The sequence below is a fragment of the Parus major genome, chromosome 4, assembly GCF_001522545.3.
Source record: "Parus major isolate Abel chromosome 4, Parus_major1.1, whole genome shotgun sequence".
Classification (NCBI taxonomy): domain Eukaryota; kingdom Metazoa; phylum Chordata; class Aves; order Passeriformes; family Paridae; genus Parus; species Parus major.
In genome coordinates this window covers 54,236,228-54,256,569 of record NC_031771.1, presented here as the reverse complement: position 1 = coordinate 54,256,569, position 20,342 = coordinate 54,236,228, and the positions used below count along the sequence as shown (strand labels likewise).

The 20,342-nt window shown below is 35.8% G+C and overlaps 1 protein-coding gene across 2 annotated transcripts in view; it reads left to right on the top strand.

Annotated features, from left to right (window-relative positions):
• The first annotated feature begins 3,451 nt into the window (after window positions 1-3,451).
• Window positions 3,452-20,342, top strand: part of CC2D2A (coiled-coil and C2 domain containing 2A) — a 49,249-nt gene continuing 32,358 nt past the window's right edge. Inside the window, exons 1-12 of one of the 2 annotated variants that reach the window (XM_015624149.3) lie at window positions 3,452-3,534; window positions 4,476-4,564; window positions 5,071-5,172; window positions 7,006-7,107; window positions 7,923-8,099; window positions 8,271-8,421; window positions 9,516-9,652; window positions 10,858-10,989; window positions 12,809-13,018; window positions 15,140-15,240; window positions 18,055-18,195; window positions 18,610-18,766. In XM_015624149.3, coding sequence (XP_015479635.1) covers window positions 4,538-4,564; window positions 5,071-5,172; window positions 7,006-7,107; window positions 7,923-8,099; window positions 8,271-8,421; window positions 9,516-9,652; window positions 10,858-10,989; window positions 12,809-13,018; window positions 15,140-15,240; window positions 18,055-18,195; window positions 18,610-18,766 — 1,437 coding nt within the window. In that variant the 5' untranslated portion in view covers window positions 3,452-3,534; window positions 4,476-4,537. Of the gene's footprint in view, window positions 3,535-4,475; window positions 4,565-5,042; window positions 5,173-7,005; window positions 7,108-7,922; window positions 8,100-8,270; window positions 8,422-9,515; window positions 9,653-10,857; window positions 10,990-12,808; window positions 13,019-15,139; window positions 15,241-18,054; window positions 18,196-18,609; window positions 18,767-20,342 lie in introns of those variants that run through there. The other variant, XM_015624150.3, reaches the window with a different exon arrangement.

Sequence of the window (20,342 nt, the reverse complement as noted above, 5' to 3'; positions counted from 1 at the left end):
GGGCAGAGGGAAACTGAATGAGGTTCAGCAAGGGCAAGTGTAGGGTCCTGCACCTGGGGAGGAATAACCCCAAGTACCAGCACAGGCTGGGGACTTATCTACTAAAGAGCAGCTCTGCTGAAGGGGACCTGGTGGGTGGCAAACTGTCCATGAGCCAGCAGTTCCCGTGTGCCAGGAGGGCCAGTGGTGTCCTGGGATGCATCAGGAATAGTGTGGCCAGGGAGGTGATCTTCTCCCTCTACTCGGCCCTAGGGAGGCCACTTCTGGAGTGCCATGTCCAGCTGTGGGCTCCTCAGTACTAAGAAAGACGTGGAGCTACTGGAGAGGGTTCAGTGGAGGGCCATGATACTGAGGAGTCTGGCCTATTTCACTTATGGAGAGAGACTGTGGGTGCTGTTCCTGTTTAGTCTGGAGAGGACTGAGAAGGGATCTCATTAATGCAGGTGCCAAGAGGATGGTGCCAGACTTTTCAGTGGTTCCTAGTGACAGGAAATGAAGCAATGGTCATAAACTGAAAGAAAAGTTTCACTTCAACATGAGAAGGAACTTTTTTTACAGAGGATGGCAAAGCACTGGAAAATGCTGCCTAGGAAGGTTGTGGAGTCTCCCACTCCAGAGATATTCAAAACCCACCAGGACACAATCCTGTGCAAGCTTCTCTAGGTGACCCTACCTTGCCATAGGGGTTGAACTGGATGATCTCCAGAGGTGTCTTCCAGCCCTAATTATACTGTAATGATTTGTGCTTGAAGTGTTTCTCGTGGGTATGAAGATGTATAGATTTATTGACATGCTATTTTTACTGTCACACATTAAATACTCCTACAAAGTAGGAGGGTGTAAGAGAGTGATGTGGTAGTGGGAAACTGCTAGAACTGGATGTCTGATCTTTCTGCATGGGTTTATGGCTTACCTAAATATAGGTAAATATAGTAAAAGAGCTAATTAAGAGCAGAACATTAAAAAATCAGTAGAATGAAAATCTGGTGAAGTATGAACATATTTAGTTTTTCATCAATGACAGGTTTTATCAAAATAAAATGTATGTATTGTCCTTGAACACATTTTAACAAAATATGGTAAAGACTAAAATTTTTAAAGACATTTACAATTTAGGGATGTTTCCAGCTCTTCAGGGTCTGTACACTTTTCTTCTGAATGTTTTTTGAGTCTCACTGTGCCAACTTGTGCTAGGAAGTGCTGAGCTGTTGACAGATGGAGTCCAAACAATTTTCAGAATTGATTGCATGGGGAAATTGAGGCACCCTCTAGTGATGGCTATTTTCTTTTACAGAAGCTCATTTTCCAAGAATAATCAGGATAGCTCAATAGTACTCTTCAGAAGAAAACTAGTTGCTAGTTTCCCTATGTGATGTTTTGTTTTGTTAAGTATTTTGCTCTGTTACTTCTGCTTCCAAGATACCTGTAATTTTGCAAATTTTACATGATCAAGTGAAAAGTACAGCATGTGGTATTCTGGATAGACTGTAGCATTGATTTACTTAATTGCAGTATAATTTACCCATCTATTTGGTCAGGTTTTTTGAAACTCTCATGTTTTGAGGTAGACTGCACCTTGAGCTGAAGCCTACATGTGTCTATTCAAAACTTATTTTATGTGCCTTCACCTCTCCAGGATTCAGTTTGACAGATTTTTAAATAATTTAAATTTCCATGTTCTTTATGTTGTAGTTTTGAATATGCTGACAGTGGTCCTAGCTATTGTGTTGCCCAGTTAAAAGTAAGAGTAGAATTGAGTTTCTCACTCGTTTGTTAGAGTGATGACCTGTGTATGAATTTCTGATTATCATTTTTTTCCAAGTGATAAGTAACCATTTGAAAAAAAAAAGATAATTTCCCCCCGCAGTTTTGCAGGTGCCATTAAAAACTTCTATATTGTCGATTTTCTCCACTGTCTTGTTTGGGTTTTATTTTAATGCCTGTGATAATACATCACTTCTATTCTGAGGCCTTTTTAGTTTGTCATAGTGTAGTTGTATAGATATAGACATAGTTGTCACCATATCAGGTTAAATTTGTGGTGTTAAAAGTATACACACTCCCACATTATTTTTTTCAGGAAAAGGGAACTGTATTTTAAAACAAGTGAGAAATAGATAATGTTTCTGGAATCATCAATTTGTCACATCCCTCAAATGGGTGGTTTATTTTCTTCTAGCATGGAATGATTATCCTTTTCAACCCACTATGGCAAGCTTTTCTCAAATGTGTCCATCAGCTACTTCTTCACTTAATATTCAGCATAATCTCTGAACTAGTCTTTCAAGCATTCAGTCAGTCTTTATTATTTTTTAATGCAATCTGTTTGCAGAAATTCAGTATTTTCTCTAATCTAATTATATGTGTGCTTAATGCCTTTATATCTTTCTTAAATGGAATGACATGGCTATGTCAGTCCACTAGTCAGACTAGTAAATAAGTTTCAAAAGAATAATTGCTTTAAATAAAAAACCTATTTCTCGTAGTTACTACCTTGTGATGCCAGCACAACTGGTGTATCTTTTTCTTCATTGTTGGGTTTGTGTCTGCATTTATGCAGTTGTATCCATGAAAAATGCAGCAATATTTTTTTTATTTCTACTATTTCTAGGATCTGTGCTGGAAGTTGCCATTCCCTATTTTCATTCAAGTAACTGATACTTGGTCACAGCATTAATATCTGACTTGTGCCTGATTTCTGCATCCTTTGAGATACTCGCAGAAGTTCTGAGTCTGTCAGAGCAGAGAGCTTTGAAGCCACAGAGATCCAATGACTTTAGTCCCCTCTGAGTGCAGATGAAATGAAGGGAGAACACTTACTGAGAACTTTTCAGGTTCTCAGGTTTAATTTCAGTTTTACTATCCAGCAGACTTTTTACTGACATAAAATACAGAGCGACTGTAGGATAATCACACTTCCAATGTAAAACATGGTGTGGATTTTTTTCATACAGCCTTGTAATGGTGATCCTGCAAAGTAATGTGTTCATGGATATCAGTTTTAGTTTGTTCACTTCAAAGAAATACTTTAAAGAGCACAACTTAGCTGGCATTCACATAAGCAGAGCAAAAGTCTATGTCCAGAGAAATAAAATAACAAAACTATTTTTTTTAATGAGATCACTTTTTCAAAAAATTACAGTATCTCACAGTATTTGATGCAACTACCAAAACCTTAAAATGGTTTTCATTATATATACAAAAGATAATGATCCTGTTGTCTCAAGGAACAGATTAATTAATTAATAAAGAATTCTGCTTACAGAACATAAGTTCTGATGCTTTATAAGGTGCTTAAATATCAGCAGATTTTTTCTGCCCTGATTTTCCATGTTTGCACTGTTCAACTAGCTTGTCTGGAACTGTTTACAGAGAATTGTAAAGGATTTCAGATCATCTAACTTGTTGCTTTCTAGTTTTCATTTATCAGAATGGAATTGAAATGTGTATCCTGCAATGAAATAGGATATGTTTTTGCATGCTAACTGAACAGAATAAAATGGTAGAAAAAATACACAAGAGGAAAATCTAAAGGTAACTCTAGACCAGCTTCTTCCTTGAAATATTTTTTATCAAAGTCTTTATACTTGGGTTTGGAGGGGTTCTCTGTTGAGTTTCTTTGAGGGTTGGGATTTGTCTGGTTTTGTTTTTTAACTTAAAACTTGCACTAGGGAAGGTTCCATAACTGGAACCTTTAAGAGACTCAGTTCCAGTGCTAGAATAAAAAGTTAAATTTTTTTGCAGTGTGTATCCACCTTTCATGCTGCAATTAAAGTTCGTCATTTCCATCTCCAGCAGACAGAGCCTTTTTGCTGTGTGCTGCAATCTTTTGTGAGCCTGAAGTTTTAAAAACTACTAAAGTTTTTTCTCAATTCCAAAAACTTTTCAAAGGCCATCTTTGAGCAAATGAGACTTTCTGAGAATTCTTGCTTGTGTGTTTTGTACACGGATAAACACTATTGCACCATTCAAATAATTAATAAATCTTTTAAAGGTGTTAGATTAAGGGAGATGCTGAAAATTCCTGCAAAATAGGGCGTTTGCATTTTGCATCTTGTTAATTCGTTGGAAAGTTTCCAAATGCAATGAATGTTTCTTTTCTTCAAATACAGGCAGTAAATTGTATAATTTGGAAATATTAGAATTCTCCCAAATCTCTTGATAATTCTGAGAAGAATCAGTAGTAGGGAGGTTTATCTTAATGTATTTTTCTTTCCTAAATGATGGTGGACTAAAAGTGTGCTTAAGCATTTCTTACAGTGGTTCATTGCATATAATGAAAGGTAGATCTGTTCCATTGTAAAGGCATTTAAATTATACTTTGTAAGGACTGAATTCCAAAAAATCCTTAATTCATTCAGATTTTCTCATGCAAGTTCTTTTTGTTGGAACATGGGACTTTGGTATAAATGGTTTTATTTTCCATACATGTCTTTCAGAAAATTTAAACACATTACCATTTTTCTCTGATTCAGAGTTGCCACCTGTTCCTTCTACATCAAGGACAAGCTTTGCAGAGCTTTCTGTTAGGCAGCGAATGAGGGAGAAGCTAAAAGCAGCAAAGGTAAGAATCCTTCAGAAATATTGTTTGATTGACCTCAGTCTTACAAGGAGCACCCACTTCATTTTACTTGCTTGGTGCTATGTGAATTTGAGTTGGGATATCTGCTTTTTTATTTCTGAAGCTGAAAGAGTATTCAGTTCGTCACTACAGTTACATTCTGTATTGCTATTTTTTTTCTAAAGCTTTTATTTAATTTGTTGATAGTAACATAAAAGGTATCATTTTGTAATTCAAATGATAACAGTCATTACAAGTTCCTTCTGTGCTCTTTGTCAAAAAACTTCTTACACTGTTTTGAAGGCAATGGATTTCTTTGTACGTTTGCTGTACAGTTTAATAAGGCATATTAATATATGGATCTGGAAAATTACTTGAGGTGATTTTATAATTAAAAGATTCTGTCCCCAACACAAATATAAGTAAGTGTTGAGTTCCTGGGAATTATTGTAGCTTTAATCTATTTCTGTTTCAATTACAGCTAAACATTTTGTTGTTTGTTTGCTTAGACAAAAGCTGAAATTACTTTATCACAAGAAGAGCCCAGTCCAGATCCAAGGTGCTTAAAAGGCATCAGAGAAAGAAAACCAGGAATCAGGCTGGATAAAATGGTAAAAATGTGCATTGTGTCTTGCTATTCTTATAATAAGAAAGTGAATGTAAAACATGAAAAATCAAAATCTGCATACTCTTGAGGATCAATTTCATTTTTCAGAATTATGCTATTGTTTGAATTAGTAACCAGAAAGGAGCCATTCTGATTATTGTTTTTATTTTATATATTTAACAGTAATAAACTGCTTACATTGTAGTATGGACATCATGTGAAACTTCTGTCATTTAGAGGTTCATAGCTTCTGTTGCTATGGAAGCCTTGAGGTATTTAAAATGTACTCTAACAGGAGCTTTATATAAATAAAACTCCCACTGTAATAGAGCTTTATATGAATTTGAACAGTGCAGTTGCTAAATGCTGGATATTAACTCTATGTCATTTTATTTTATTGTTTTTTATTTTATTTCCTTGTTACCATTTTATATTGAGGTGTGTGGTTTTTTTGTATAAGCATGTTCTTTGTTAGAAAATTAATTTTGTATTAAAAAGACAACAAATGCTCTGCCCGTGCAGAACTGGCAGTCATATTCCTCAGGATTCACAAAGAGATTACTTGCCAGTAGAAAATGTGTTCCAAAGAGTGTGTTATTCCCAGGAAATAACAGCATATAGTAGTAAGCTTTATATGGAATTCCAAACAATATGATTTAGACTGGCTAAGTCACTTGTTTAGGAGAGAATTGCTATTTCATGTGCATTGTGGGAAGATTCTTGGCAATGTTATCTTATAATAATTATTACAGCTCTCAGTTTAGTAGTACAGTTTAATATATTTGTATTAGGAAAATGCAGAAGTGATACCCTTATTAGAGTTGTATCAAGTATATGTGAAACCTTCCACATGTAGGTTTTGTATCTTGTTCTCGTTTACACACAAAGTATTGTTTTACTGTTAAACAAGTGGCCATCAGATTGACAGAGTTTGAGATTTTCTTTTTGATATTATTATTTTGAAGTATAGGTGTAATAGAGGTAAACTTGAGAAGTGTCTTCCTTTAATCTAGCAATTTAGGCCACAAGGAGGAAGAAGAGATAGAATGGAAGAACAGATAGAATGGTAGATGTGTTTTTGTTGATGAAAATCACTTTGAAGCACTTAAAGGAACTTGCTGAAGCAACCTCAGAACCAGTGACCTTTACAGTGACCTACAGTGTGTGTAGGGACAGATAAGGCTTCAGAGAACTGGGAATGGATAAACATGATACCTCTTTTCTTGAAAAGGCAGGGGCAGGTCACCCATGGAGTTAGAGAGTAGCCTAGCAGTAATTGTTTGAGAGAATAAAATAAATAACCAAGTGGTATTTCAGCACCCAAGCAATGAGCACTACCTTTTTTAAGCAATACCAAAGAGGGTTTCCTGATTGCAGCAGGGATTATCTGAGAAGAGCCCTGATTCCCTTACCTGGGTGCAGTCTCTTCCAGCAGCACCCCTGACACTGCTGCCCTGCTGGGGCTGTGTGCCCGAGGGGAGGATTTGCCACTGCTGCCTCCTTTCTCTCCCTTTGGTCATCAGCATGTGATTGCTTGTGTTCAGCAGTGCAGAAACAACGATCCCATCAGCAGTGAAGACAGCCACTGTCATTGAGGCAGTGAACTATTTCTTCATACTCTACAGTCTTTACCCAAAGGAATGAAGTAACTAAGTAATTAAGGAATTAAGTAATAGTTAGATGTACCCTTGTAAAATAAATATACAGTTGTTTTGTTACCACAGTGGTGATGTTTCTATTGTTATTTTCTTCTGTAAAAATGCAGTATCTAGTAACTGTAATCAATTGTTTTATGATTCACTAAATGTACCCGGAAATTTATGTATTTTTTTTTCAGTCTGATAATGAGAAATTCAGGGAGATGCCAGAGAGTGAATCACACTTGCCATCAAAAGTAAAGTTTTGTGATTCTGTAAAAAAGCTTAAGGGAAAGTCAACAGTAAGTAGCAATTCCTCCATTTCAGTAATGAACATTAATTTAATTTAACCTTTCTATGACTTCATGATTCTGTTTGAAGAAACAGACAGAATTCGGTCTCAAGCAGTGGAGAAGGTTTTATTTAATTTAAAAATTCACAAGAAATATATGCTAACAATTGAAGTATAAAAGGAACCTTCATCAAATATTAGAATAGCTTTGGATCATTTGATTAAAAACCCAAAAAACTCTAGTAGATCTGTCTGGACACAGTTACTGGAGTTTGTAGGAAAAATGTCTTCTGTTTTAATAATTTTTATTGAATACCACTACTTGACAGTTAAAGCATTTTACAGACTAGTATGTTGATATTTATTTGCCACAAAGGTCTATTGTTAATTCTTTTCTTAGAGGATTCATCCTAAAGCTAAAGAGTCTTGGATCCTTCAGAGGCAAAAGGCCATTAGAAATTTTTCTTCATATCATGTACCTGGGTATCTGCAATATGGCCAGAACTTAAACTTTGGTGTTCTGATTCACAAATAGTTTATATTTAAAACAATAAGAATGTTAAAATTAGACCAAGTAACTTTAAACAAAACTTTACAAGAAATATTGAATGAAATATATAAAAATAGAGAAAACTTCATGAATCGTTTACAAATTTAAGTCAGCTTCAATATTTTGAGTGAGTTCTATTTGAGATAAAATACTAGTTATCTTGTAACAAATGTTTATACATACTGCTGTTCCATACTATTAATGAGAAGATTTATTTGCTTGCCCTAATTTTCTTAAAAATATCATAATAAAGTGTCTTTGTCTTCTTGTTTTAGCTCCAGAATAATTTTCCTTCTGAGGAAGAAGCATACAATTTCTTTACCTTCAATTTTGATGCTGTACCAGAGAAAATGAAAGCTGGAGCCAGGAAAAAGAATGGATTAAATGAAGAAGAAGAGGTAGAAGAGGAATGTGTTGAAACTCATGAAGATGAACAAGAGGAGGATGAAATGGTGAAAACTATAGGATAAATGTTCATATTTTTTATTCAGATTTCTGTTAGTTTTATTAGTCTATGTAAAACAGCATCTTTGGTTTTTTTAAAAATTCTCAAAGCATACTTTCTCAAGAAACTTTCTTAAGAAACTGACAAACTAACAGGGATGTTTGTACTCAACCTATAGGATGAAGATGTGTGCCTAGTGAAAGATGATGATTTATTCATAGGGCAGACAGATGAAGACCTTCTAGTAATGAAACCTGTTGATTGTGAAAGCTACACTGAGCAACTGAAAAGGGAAAAAGAATTTCTCTTTGTTCCCAGCATGTTACCAGGTATGAAGATTTTGCTTATCCATTTAGTTCCTGGATTTTTGCATAGCATGGCATCCTTTGATCTGCTGAATAAATCTTGTGTTGACTATCTCTGGCAGCAGGGAGAGATGCTTAATGGCAGCTCTCTGACACTGATCATCCAGTGACTCTGAAAAGGTCTGACAGGATGGATTAGCTGGGAACATGCACACCTCAGGAGGTCACCAGCCTCAGTTGCTTGGGGGTATCTTCCTCACTGCTGTCTGTAGGAAGTGCAAGGTGCTGGCCCCTCTTCTGCTGTTATTTAATGTATGCAGCATAGATCATATCTCTGACCTTTTTACCTTATTCCCACAGAACTTCGAAGTCCTAAGAAATTGTTTTATAATATCATTTGATATTTGAACTGGAAGAAATAGAAACAAGTCTTGCAGTATATTCTGGAGTGGTACCAATACAGCTTGCAGTGCAATCTCATAATATTTGACATTGTGTGCCTCTGTTTTTTCATGTCTTGTAATTTAGTTCTGACTATTTCCTGTGTGATCCACTGTGTTCTGATTTAGGGAAAAGCTTTTGTTGTAATCCTCAGTACAATCCCTCCCTGTTTTAGGATTGCTTCTTGAAAAATGCTGAATCCATACACACAGTGAAACAGCCTTGCAGGCAGGTCTTCAAAAGCAATTCCACCTGCTGTTATTTGGCTAACGTAGCTCTTTATGCATGTTTTGTATGAGACTAGCTTAAGCAAACTGTTTATTAACAGCAGGTCTGATTAATCTGGAAGTTCCCCTTTCATTGGAAAGGTTTTTTACACTGTTTTGCAAGCAACAATTAACACTAAACTGTACTAAGTAACTTGAAGTATTTTTTTGTAAGGAATTGTTTAGTTACTGGTTTATCAGAATTGTGACACTTTGTGGTATTTTATGAGAGATCTGTCTGCATTAAGATAGGGGCCTATTTTAATTCTATGTTTATTTCCTTTTTTTACTATGTAGAAAAATACTTCTGACAGCATACTTAACATACAGTGTCATTCATTTTAAGAAATAACAAACTAAAACAACAGTTGTTATATATTTTACATGGTTTTCTTTTTAATTTCTCATTAGTGCCTGCTTCTGAGAAGATGCCTAGAAATATGCAACCCAGGTACCTTGAAGATGAAGGTCTTTACACAGGAGAAAGACCTTTTGTATCACAGTCTAATCAAAACATTTTAGAAAACAGAATACTCAGACAGGACCAAGTAAGTCCTGCTACCTTTTTAGTTGTAACTTTTATCAGTATTTTTTTTTTCTCTAATAAATATCTTACTTTTGTTGTAATTAAATAAGGGGATGATCATGGTAATATAGGGCTTTCATCTTCAAAATGTTCAGCAGCATCAGATGTTGGGATACAGATTTTTTCAGGAGTGTGTTTTTAGTGCAACCCCATTGTCAGAACATCAGACTGGGTCTTATAAAACTGTTGTCTTTTCCTGGCTCTGCTTGTTGCCCACTGGGGAGCAGATCACTAATCAGACTGTAAGGCTAATGGCATAGATTTTCAGAAAGGTTTTAGAATCCTTCCAGATTTTTAAGAATGTCTTATGGAAAGACTTGGGAAAGTGACTTGGATATATTTTGTTGTACTGTATTATCATCCTATGCATGATAAGGTGTGTGTTCAATATAAACTTAAACTCCTGAGCAGCAACTGCCCTTTATATTTTTTTGTGATTCTGTATTCTTTTGTTAATCAGATTGGAAACACTTGGGTCTAAAATTTTTGAATGAGCAGTTTCAACCCAGTTAGTTTTCTGGTTGACTTCATGGTATTGCCACATCAACATTTGGCTCAGTGGTCAGATTAAAAGAAGTGTGAAACTATCAGGGGAGGGCAGCATTTTAGGACAGCTGCACTGGTTTGAGCTGTATTTGAATCCAGGTAATGAGAACAGAGGGATGAATTAGGACTATGCTGAATGTGTGAAGCCATGATAGCAATTGCTGTGTAAAATACTTACCTAGTCTGCTTTCATAGATTCTGTTTAAGTAGTTCAGGTTGTGAACTAGAAGATTTGAGAGGTGCTTTAATAAATTATCTGACCCACCATTTAGCTCTTGTGTAAAACAAGACTTATAATTCTTTCCACTTTAGCGTTTTAAGAAAATAATATTTAAAGAAGCATTGATTTATTTTTTCCTTTCAAATCTGTAACACTGAATGTTGAAGGCAAAACTAATCAGTATAATCAAAGTTGAACCAACATCTTGGTCTTTTAATTTCAAATCTTAACCTCTGGTGTATTTGAAGATTTCGTTTTGGCGTATTAGGAAAGTTTTGGTTATTTCAGTCACAGATAGTCTATAGTCACTGTTTATTCTGTATTCTTTATAAGAATTGTGATTTTGCAAGTAATTCCTTTATAAAGTAAGAAACAATATATAATTTTGTTTTCCTTTGTAGGGGAAAGAGTGGTTTGGTGATGATGGCAAAATCTTGGCATTGCCTAATCCAATTAAACAGTCTTCTACTAGGCCTCCAATATTCTCACTTGAAGAAGGCATTGCACCAGAGCTTGAAACAGTGTATAGAAAGGTATGCATATTTCATATATATGATTCCTGAAACCCAGTATCTCAGTTCTTCTGCACCAGCAACCCCGGTGACCTTAAGGGTTTTGTGCTAAGAACCGTGACTACTGACTACTTTCTGTGATTTCACATCTGTACTTTAAATCAGTTCTACTTTATTAAGTATATATCTGTTCTTTTGTATCTATGTAAAAATGCTTAATAAAAGATGAAGAGTTTAGCTGGTAGTGTTGGTTGAAGTAGTAAAGTGTCAGCCCATGACAAACACCTCCAAGTCTGTGAGTCACTAAGATCATAGTGAGGCTCTCTTGGATATTCTCACGCCAAAATAGGGTAGTTTCTGTATTAGTGTATCTCTAAAGTTTGCTCATGTAGACAGTGATTAATTTTGAGTTATGTAGCCTCAATTCAGATATTTTTGGGAGGTTGTGGAGTTTTTTTTCTTTGTTGTTTTTCTTGTCTGTTTTGTTTTATTTGCGGGGTTTTTTCCAGTCACATCATACCTACTAGCAAACAACAGTTTCAATGTGCAATCAGTACAAATCAAAATAAGTTACAATTAAAACCATTCAGGAATCTTGAAGCAAGCTTGAATTGTTCTGGTTGTTAGAAATCTGTTACCCTCTTGGAAAAGCTGACTTTTAAGACTAAATATAGAGTGCTCTTTTGAGACACACAAGTGTTTCTGACTGTTGCTGATACAGATTTAAGTGTGGCCCTTTAGTTGATGCTAGTGATTAAGATGCAATCCACAGGCTGCATCCAGTACCACAGATCTGTGTAGGGTGCTTCTGCAGGCAGGAAAAAATTACTGTTTAAGTCATGTAAAGATAGGCCAAGAGAGCTTGTTTCAAGAACACTGTTTACTTGAACAGTGACATAGAAATATCTCAGTGACAGTGGTAAGACACTGAGCTTAAGGGTCCTCTATGGGCAGAAAAATAGTTAAAGCATAAGGAATTCAAAGTTTTCATTTTTATGACACATTGTATCTTATTAAACATTTTGATGAGCAACTGAATGTGGAATATCAGGTGGACTCAAGTGTGCCATTAACATCAGTTTTATTAAAGAGCTATGCAACAGCTAAATTTCCCTCCAAATACCTCTTTTTCCTGTTCTCAGGAGGGGACTTCAAAAAACACTACCTAACTAACAATCTTTTATGGTACCATAATATCTCTGATGGATGTCTTCTGAAGGACCCTAATAAGGGAGCAGGAGTAGTCAGGCTAGAAGTAGTGTTAATTCTCTTCTGACTTCAGTAACTTGAGGATGTAAGCCACGGGTGTCTTTTGGTTGCAGTGGGTTGAAGCAGGCTTTTTAAGTGTTGTTGCTGAAAGTTTTCATTTGCCTTCATTAGTGTGAATTTCCCTGGTGTTTGAATGGGTATGCATTCTACACAATCTACACATCCCATTTTACACAATCTGCAAGGAGAGCTGTTCTCTGAGAGCTGGACTCTATCCTAGAGCTCAGTTCTAAGAGGAAACGAAGCAATACTAAAAAAATGTGTCAAAAGAGGACTAGCAGGCTCTGTTTTTTATAATCCAGTGTCATTGTCTTCATTGCTCAGGAAAATCTTCAGTATAGGTTTTAGGCTCTTATTTCAGCCTCTAATGGGCTATAAAAATTCTGTTGTGTAAAATATCCATGGTGGTTTTGTGCCACCCACTTGTCAATAAAGCAGGAGGTTAACACAGTTTAAGACTCCGCATTTCAATGTAGGTAATGCTAAATTGTTCATTTCCTGACAAAGAAAATCCTTGAAAGATACTGTTGTCAGAATCTGTAAATCCATTTTATTCTTCTTTTTCTTTCAGGCAATAAAAATGACATCTACCAATCAGTATTTTGTTGGACCTGGAGATTTTCAGGGGCTGTTTCAATTGGATATTGATATTTCCGGGCTGATATTCACCCATCATCCCTGTTTTAGCCGTGAGCATGTGTTAGCAGCTAAACTGGCTCAATTATATGATCAGTATTTAGCAAGAAAACAGAAGAATCTTACCAAGCTTCTCACAGACAAGGTATTTCTATTCTGTCTTCATACCTTGTTGAGACAATGATGTGACAGTTTTAAGGTAAAAGCTGAATTTGTCAGAAGATAAAAACCTATATATTTGACTAAGTTGCTGTGTGTTCAATGCAGAATCACTTTTTAAGTGATTTAAGTAATTTCAAGTAATTTTTAAGATTAAGACTTTCTTTGATTTTGAATTAACTCTGAAATAAAAGGAATACAATAACATTTGCATAGTATTCCTTAGAGTATCCAGAATGTTTTCCAGTGAGTGACAGATAAGACATTACAGGATTGTGTATAGCAGCTCTGACAGGGAGACAGCAAAAGACATGCAATGATGGTGGGAAGTTAGTGAAGTTTCATTTCAGTTATCAAATCAAAGTGAAAGAAGCAAAAATTGTACAAATGTAGAACCCATTTCCAGGTATGTATTTGTGACAGATGCTGTGTTTTAAAAGCATACTGCTGCCACATTTACTGCAGCTCTCTTGTGACATGGCGAAACCCAAGGCTGGATGTAGACTCCTCTGTTTCTGGCTCTGTTGCTGACTTGCTGGGTCAGGGCTTGACAGGGCTGCTCATCCTCTGTGTACCACCACTGTTCCTCCATCTGTACATTGGAAGTAATGGCAGCAGTCTTGTCTGTTGTAAATGTGTACATGAGCTTCAGGCATTGTCAGTACAATTCTGATGTCATCAGGAACACAAGAATACTTATCTGTCAGAAATTAGTTGGATTATTGAGTACATATACATTCAGATTTCCAAAAACTAAAGGCCGTGATTTTATACATTAAAGAAATATTATAAGGGAAAAATAATCATTGTATACAGGCTCATTTTTATATTTGTGTAATGAGGGTCACTAGGTGGTACAGATACTTCTGAATTTTTCTATAAAGCATTAGGTTATAGTTCTAATGATGGACAGATATTTCATGCAGTGTCTCAAAGTAATTCCTTGGAATACTTTGTTCTGTTACTACCTTTGAAATTTTTGTCTTAGTGCTCTATGAAACAGAACATTTGAGTTACCCATGTCTTTGTTACAGGAACCTATAAAAGCATAGAATCATTAAGGTTGTAAAATACCATCAAGTTCAAACATTAACCCAGCACTTCCAAGTCCATCACTAACCCACTAACCCCCAAATGCCAGTCTGCACATCTTTTAAATACCTCCAGGGATGGTGGATGTCCCTGCACAGCCTGTTTTCAGTCCTTTACAAAACTTCTAGTGAAGAAATTTTTTCCCAAGATCCAATTTAACCTCCCTGGGACTTGAAGCCATTTCTTCTTGTCCTATTGCTTGTTACTTGACAGAAGAGACCAACATCTGTCTACAGCCTCCTTTCAGGGACAGTTTAACCTGGAGAAAAGGGTACTCTTGGGGGACCCTATTGCTCTCTACAACTGCCTAAAAGGAGGCTGTAGCTGGTCAGTCTTTCATCCCAGGCAACCCGAGGCACGTCAAGAGGACAGAGTCAGAAGCTGTGCCAGGGAAGGTTAAACTGTACATCAAAAGGAATTTATTCACTGAAATGGTGATTAGATATTGGAATGGGCTGCCCAGGGAAGAAGTGGAGTCACCATCCCTGGAAGTGTTCAAGAAATGACTGCGCATGGCATTTAGTGCTGTGGTTTAGCTGACATGGTGGCATTCAGTCAACGGTTACACTTGATGATCTGGGAGGTCTTTCTCAACCTTAATGATTCTGTGATTCTATTCTATAACTTGGGGATTTTTCAATCCACTAAGGATTACCTTTATTGGCCCTTCCTAGTCCCAAGAAAGGCTTTGGTGAAAGATGGGGGTTTTGCTGAGTTGAGGTCTTTTTCCACTTACAACTTTGATTTCTGAGCTTTCAGAATACTCCCTAGATCACTCTTCCCCTTGATTAGATCTGTTGCAGTGAGCAAAGTTAATAAATATCCCTCCTATATCCTGGGATCCTAATTAAAATGTCATGCTGAAAAATCACCTCACTGACCTGGCAAAACCCTGTAAATACAGGACAGTTCAGGATTTTCTGACATTAGTAACTAGCTCTTTCCTGCTAAGGTGCAGTATATTGAATACCTTGTAAAGCCCTCTCTTAATTGCTCTTTTTGTTTCTTTTTCAAGCTACATGCTTTGAGGAGTGCTGTACAATATAGTATAGAAGGTGGTGGTGATGGTGTTCCTGTGGCTCAGCAAAGCATACCTGAATACAAAATGGAGATCAGGTGGGTATGAATTCATTAAATTGTTGGTTTTTAAAACTGTATTCCTTTTTTTCTTTACTTGTTGGTACAGAATATGATTCATGTTGGACTTTTAAATTCTGCTATAAATAGCTCTAGAAGAATTTTGAGGATTTAAGAGTTCTCTCTCATAAGTTGCATAAAAATTATGTAGAGAATACAGTTTAAGCTGAAATTTTCATTCAGAGTGGTCTAATTTGATGTTTATTAATTTCTTAGTAGCTATTTACTGGCGTGTTTTGTATAGTTAAATTTAATTAAAGGTTCAGTAGACTTCAACTGGGTGCACAAAGCTTCTACAAAGCAATAAGGTAATTTTTTTAATAGATTGTTTTTTTCATCCTTTTCCTCATTACAGAAGTGTTCTTGATTTCCTTCCCATTCTAGGGTAATTTGGCCATGTTTTTGCCAATGGGTTAATGCAAATAAAGTGGTAGAATTTTGTTTTACAAGATTGCAGTTATTGTTCTCAGAGAAAAGCTAAGTAGTAAAAATATACTGCAGTTTTTGGCTCAGTAGTGACAGTTTGTGTTGTTTTTGGAAGATGGACTGTGATGAACTGTAAGTGTTAGCAGTATGATAAAAGAGAAGTTATTTTGGCTATCCATGCTGAACAACCTTTTCATTAGTAGATACCAAAAGTCTGAAAGTTTTTCATGATCTAAGAGTAGGCAGTAATGTATTCATTTAAAGAAACAGAGCTATAAAGTGATGTAATGGGTCACATGGTAACACAAAATGATAAAAAGTAATTATTTTAATAACAATTCTACTTTCAGCCTTGAAATTCACATCTGCTAAACTTAGGCATCCACACACTCCTCTTAGACTGGGAATTATTTCTTTAGATTTTCATTCTTCAAGTACAGTCTCGTAATGCACTGATATCTGTACAGAACATAAGGTAGTCTATAATTTGTTATTTTACACTGAACGACAAAGAATTCCCTCAACTGAAAATGGAATAGCCTTTATCAGTATCTTATCAACATATCTGCTAGAGGAAAAGGAGCAGGAGGTGTGCAGTTACCATGCAGTACCTTGGAGACAGGAGCTCTCACCAGGGAAAGCATGAGAATGAAGATGGGTAAATTCACTGTGGGAATGAGATTCATGGATTTGGGCACCAACCCTGAGGCTTGCTTGATGGTGAACTCCAGTTAGAAAGATAATACATTCTGTGTATCTGTGTTTTTCTAGCTCTTGAGTGCTTTAGTTTAGTTTCATGCTGTTATGAATCTAGAGAAACTCAGCTGAAATCAGTGAGATCAGTGTTGCCCAAGTAACATGAGATGAGTTTGGCTAGTATTATTATAGGGCTTTTCATATCTGTAATTCATTTTGGCTATAGCTCTGTTACTGGAGACTGTTACACATATGAAGCTCAGATGGGCTCAGGGATTTTTGCTGTCATGGTATTCAGTACTAACTTGGTCCACTTATGTTGCTAAAACCATCTGACCTGCCTTGTCTCTCTTTTAACGTTGCATTTCCCTGATGGTCAATGTAGAACAATCGTGAGAAATTACAGACACGTAGCATGGAAAATAATCTTAATTGTTTCCTCCACGCTGCAATAACATAACAGATGTATATGCTTTGTTTCTGAAGATCAAAGCTGTAGTTTTCCATTGGCTTGAGGAAGAAATGTCATCTGAATACATAAAATTTTTGCAGATTAGTAAATTCAGCCCTACTGTCTTCACTTCCTGAAGCAGGAAGCCAACGTATGCTGTGGATTCTGTGATTCAGGTTCTTGTGGGTAATGCATTTGAGCAGAGATGATTCTCTACTGAAAGGTTCTGCTTCCAAATCCAATACATTAGATAAATGTGATTACTGATCTGTATGTTCCTTATGCCTTTAAGTTTCGTCTTGTAGTATCATCTGGTACACAAAAAAGGAAAGGTTGCTGCATGGATAAGTAATATGCAAACTGCTAGCTAATGAAGAGAAGTTATTAATTTTGCTTTCTGAAGTCTGCATTTCTTCTTTTTTATTGTTTTCCCTAAATTGGCTTATGCTGTTAAATGATGTATGATGTCTTCTCTCAGCTCTAACTCCATCTCTGTTTTCCACATTCTCTGAATGTCACAAGTAGTAACATGTTGGTTTACAGCTTTTTTTTTAATCACAGTCTTGTTTTTCTACCAAGATAATAGTGGAAACAGCCTGTGCTTGTGCTGTATGAACATTTACATTGGAAGTATGTGATGGTCATTGAAAGTGCTAATGAACAGCTCTTTTGCAAACAGATTAGAGGGTGGAAATGTGAAATACCAATTCTCAGACAAAAGGAAGGCTGTGTTAATTTTGTTTGTATTAAGAATCTTGCATGTCTGTCAAAGGATTTACTACATTATTTCATCTCTTCAAGTTCTTCTTACTGGAGCTAGGAGCATATGAAGTTTAAAACATCTTTTGTAATGTACACATATAATGAGCAGTACTTCATAGCAGCCATGTAGGCTTCTGGGGCTGTTGTTTGCATGAATTTACTTTAAAATGTTTTTAATTATGTACACTGTAATAAGCATTTCCGAAAACTGTGAGGTCTCTAAAGAACAGACTTAATTGAAGTCAGATTGTTCAGAATGAAAGAGACTGAAATATAGGGGGAAATCAAATCTTGCAATCTCCAAGTCTGGGTTTTATGTTCCTTGGATTTAAACCACTGCAACCATCAATCAACCTGAAACCCCCAGCACTTGGCTGTTGGTATCCCAGGTTTTCAATCTGTTTTTCCACTGAGTTAGGCAATTCTGACTGATCTTGTATATGTATGTATATTTCTAGACAAACCAGAAGACTTCGTGATGCTGAACAAGAAAAGGACAGAACGTTGCTTAAGACCATTATCAAAGTTTGGAAACAAATTAAATCCCTCCGAGACTTTCAGAAGTTTACTAACACACCCATGAAACTTTATTTAAGGAAGTATGTATTGATAACACTTTTTGTACTTTATTTGCTAGCAGTGGATTTATAATAAGATTAGTTAATTTGGAAACTTAGAATTTTGATATGTAAAATAAGATTTTGAGCAGTGCTGGCACTTTGAGCCTGCCACTATTCCTTTTGAGTTTGGAGAAGAGGGAAGGTTGAAATAAGTAATTACTGTAGCAGAAAGAAATATCTACAGACTAATGAATAAATAAAGTTACTCTTGGAAATTAATATAATTAGCTGCTATCAACACTGAAGAGTATCTATGCTAGTCTTTTTAAACAAAACACACTTTTGATGTATTGAAATTCATTCATGGAGAAGTAGATTTCTGGTATATGTTACAGACTTAGTTGTAACCCTTAAGTAATTTTATGCAACATGCTAATAATTGTTGTTTTGAAGAGAAGAGGTTGATCGGAAATCAGATGAAAAAGCATATGAAGCAGAAATTCAGGCCGAGATAAAGGAATTGCTAGAAGAATGTATGGAGGAATATGAAAAGAAAATGGAGGAGTATAAAACTGAGCTACAAGACTGGAAATCTTGGAAGAAGACACAGGTTTGTTTAAATTGTTCAGTTTCACACACACAAAAAAAAAAGAAAATTACTACTAAATGTGTCAAAAATTTGTCCTTCTAATACAGAAAAAAAATCAGAGATTTGCATACACTTTATTATGTTCGAAGACATTCTGCTTAGAAATTGTTAGTCAGGTTGTTGTTAATTAAAAAATTAGAATGTATTGGGTTTTTGTGAGGCATTATTTTTCTGCTACTGATTTTCAGCACTTAATTCTTTCTTTCTTTCAATTTAGTAGTTTTGCAGCATTCCTGTTAAATTCATGTCTCTTGCAAAGAAAAAAAATGGATGAATTTTGTGTGTGTGAGTGGCAAAGCAAAATAATTAAGGGATGTTTCTAGTGAGCTAGCAGTTGATGTCATCTCATGTAAATATATGATTGGGAATGTCTCTCTATATTGAGGAATGTCAGACTGAAAGATTTAATTAATATTCTATCCTTTCACATCTGAAAAGCTTTATTGCTAACAATCTGCTGTAGGTAAGGTCTGAGTTGTGCTTCAAGGGGATATTGAGAAGTACAGGTGCTACAGCAGCACAGTGCAACAAGATGATCTTTGAAATCAACTGTGGCAAAATCAGGTTTGCTTTCATAGTTAGGTGGCAATATACTGGATTCCTCAGGGTAATGGTGATTATACTTGAATATAATTATTGCCCAGCTTTAACACCCTGTGTTTTTGGATACCAAAGGAAAATAAAGCTTAAGAAAATGCTTCAAATACCATTTTCAAGAATCTGCTAATACTTCTGTGGAAAGTTTTTTTCATATACATGCAGCCTCTATGGAAGGCATTTAAAATATTTGAGGAGAAGCCGATATGCAGGAATTAAAAATTCCTGTTATCAGAGCAGCGGTGGGCACATGACTTATTAGCATCATGTCAGTTCACTTGCATGATAATGAGTAAGTGTAAACCTTGAAATGAAGGCAGGTAGTCATGAACATTGATCCTAGTGCAAACTGTTCATCCACCAGTTATGCCTTCACAAATAGAAATATTGTGGCATCTTTCTATTGTGCTAGTCATAAACATAAACTTGAGACTGAGAGGATTGTGGTTCTTTCCTTTTAGAGTGAAACCATCTTTCGTACTCTAAACTGCTTTATTTTATTTTACTCAAAGTACTTTTTAACTTAATCACTGCTGTTGGTTTCTTATTAGTACAGATCATATGAATCAAAGACACTAGAACTAGGCAAGACTAAACAAATTTAAAAGCAAATACAAGAGCAAGAAGGAAAACATAAAGTTAGGCAAAGAAAGAATATTTTTTTAAGAAAAATATGTGAACAAATTGTTTGGCTTACTACTTTAGTTAATGAGGAGAATCTGTTTGCTTTCCTTCCTCTTCCTTTGCTTATGATGTGTTAAGTTGTGAAGTGGCTGGTGCTTCCAAGCAAGATGTACTTCCAAGTAATCTAGAAGTCCGGGGAAGGAGGAACTGTTTTGCAGTTGTTTAGAGCTGAACATGCACATAAACACTGGAGTTCTGCAGTTTAGGAGATGCTGAAAGGCTTGTGTTCTGTTTGTTTATTCTTGTTTGGCATGAG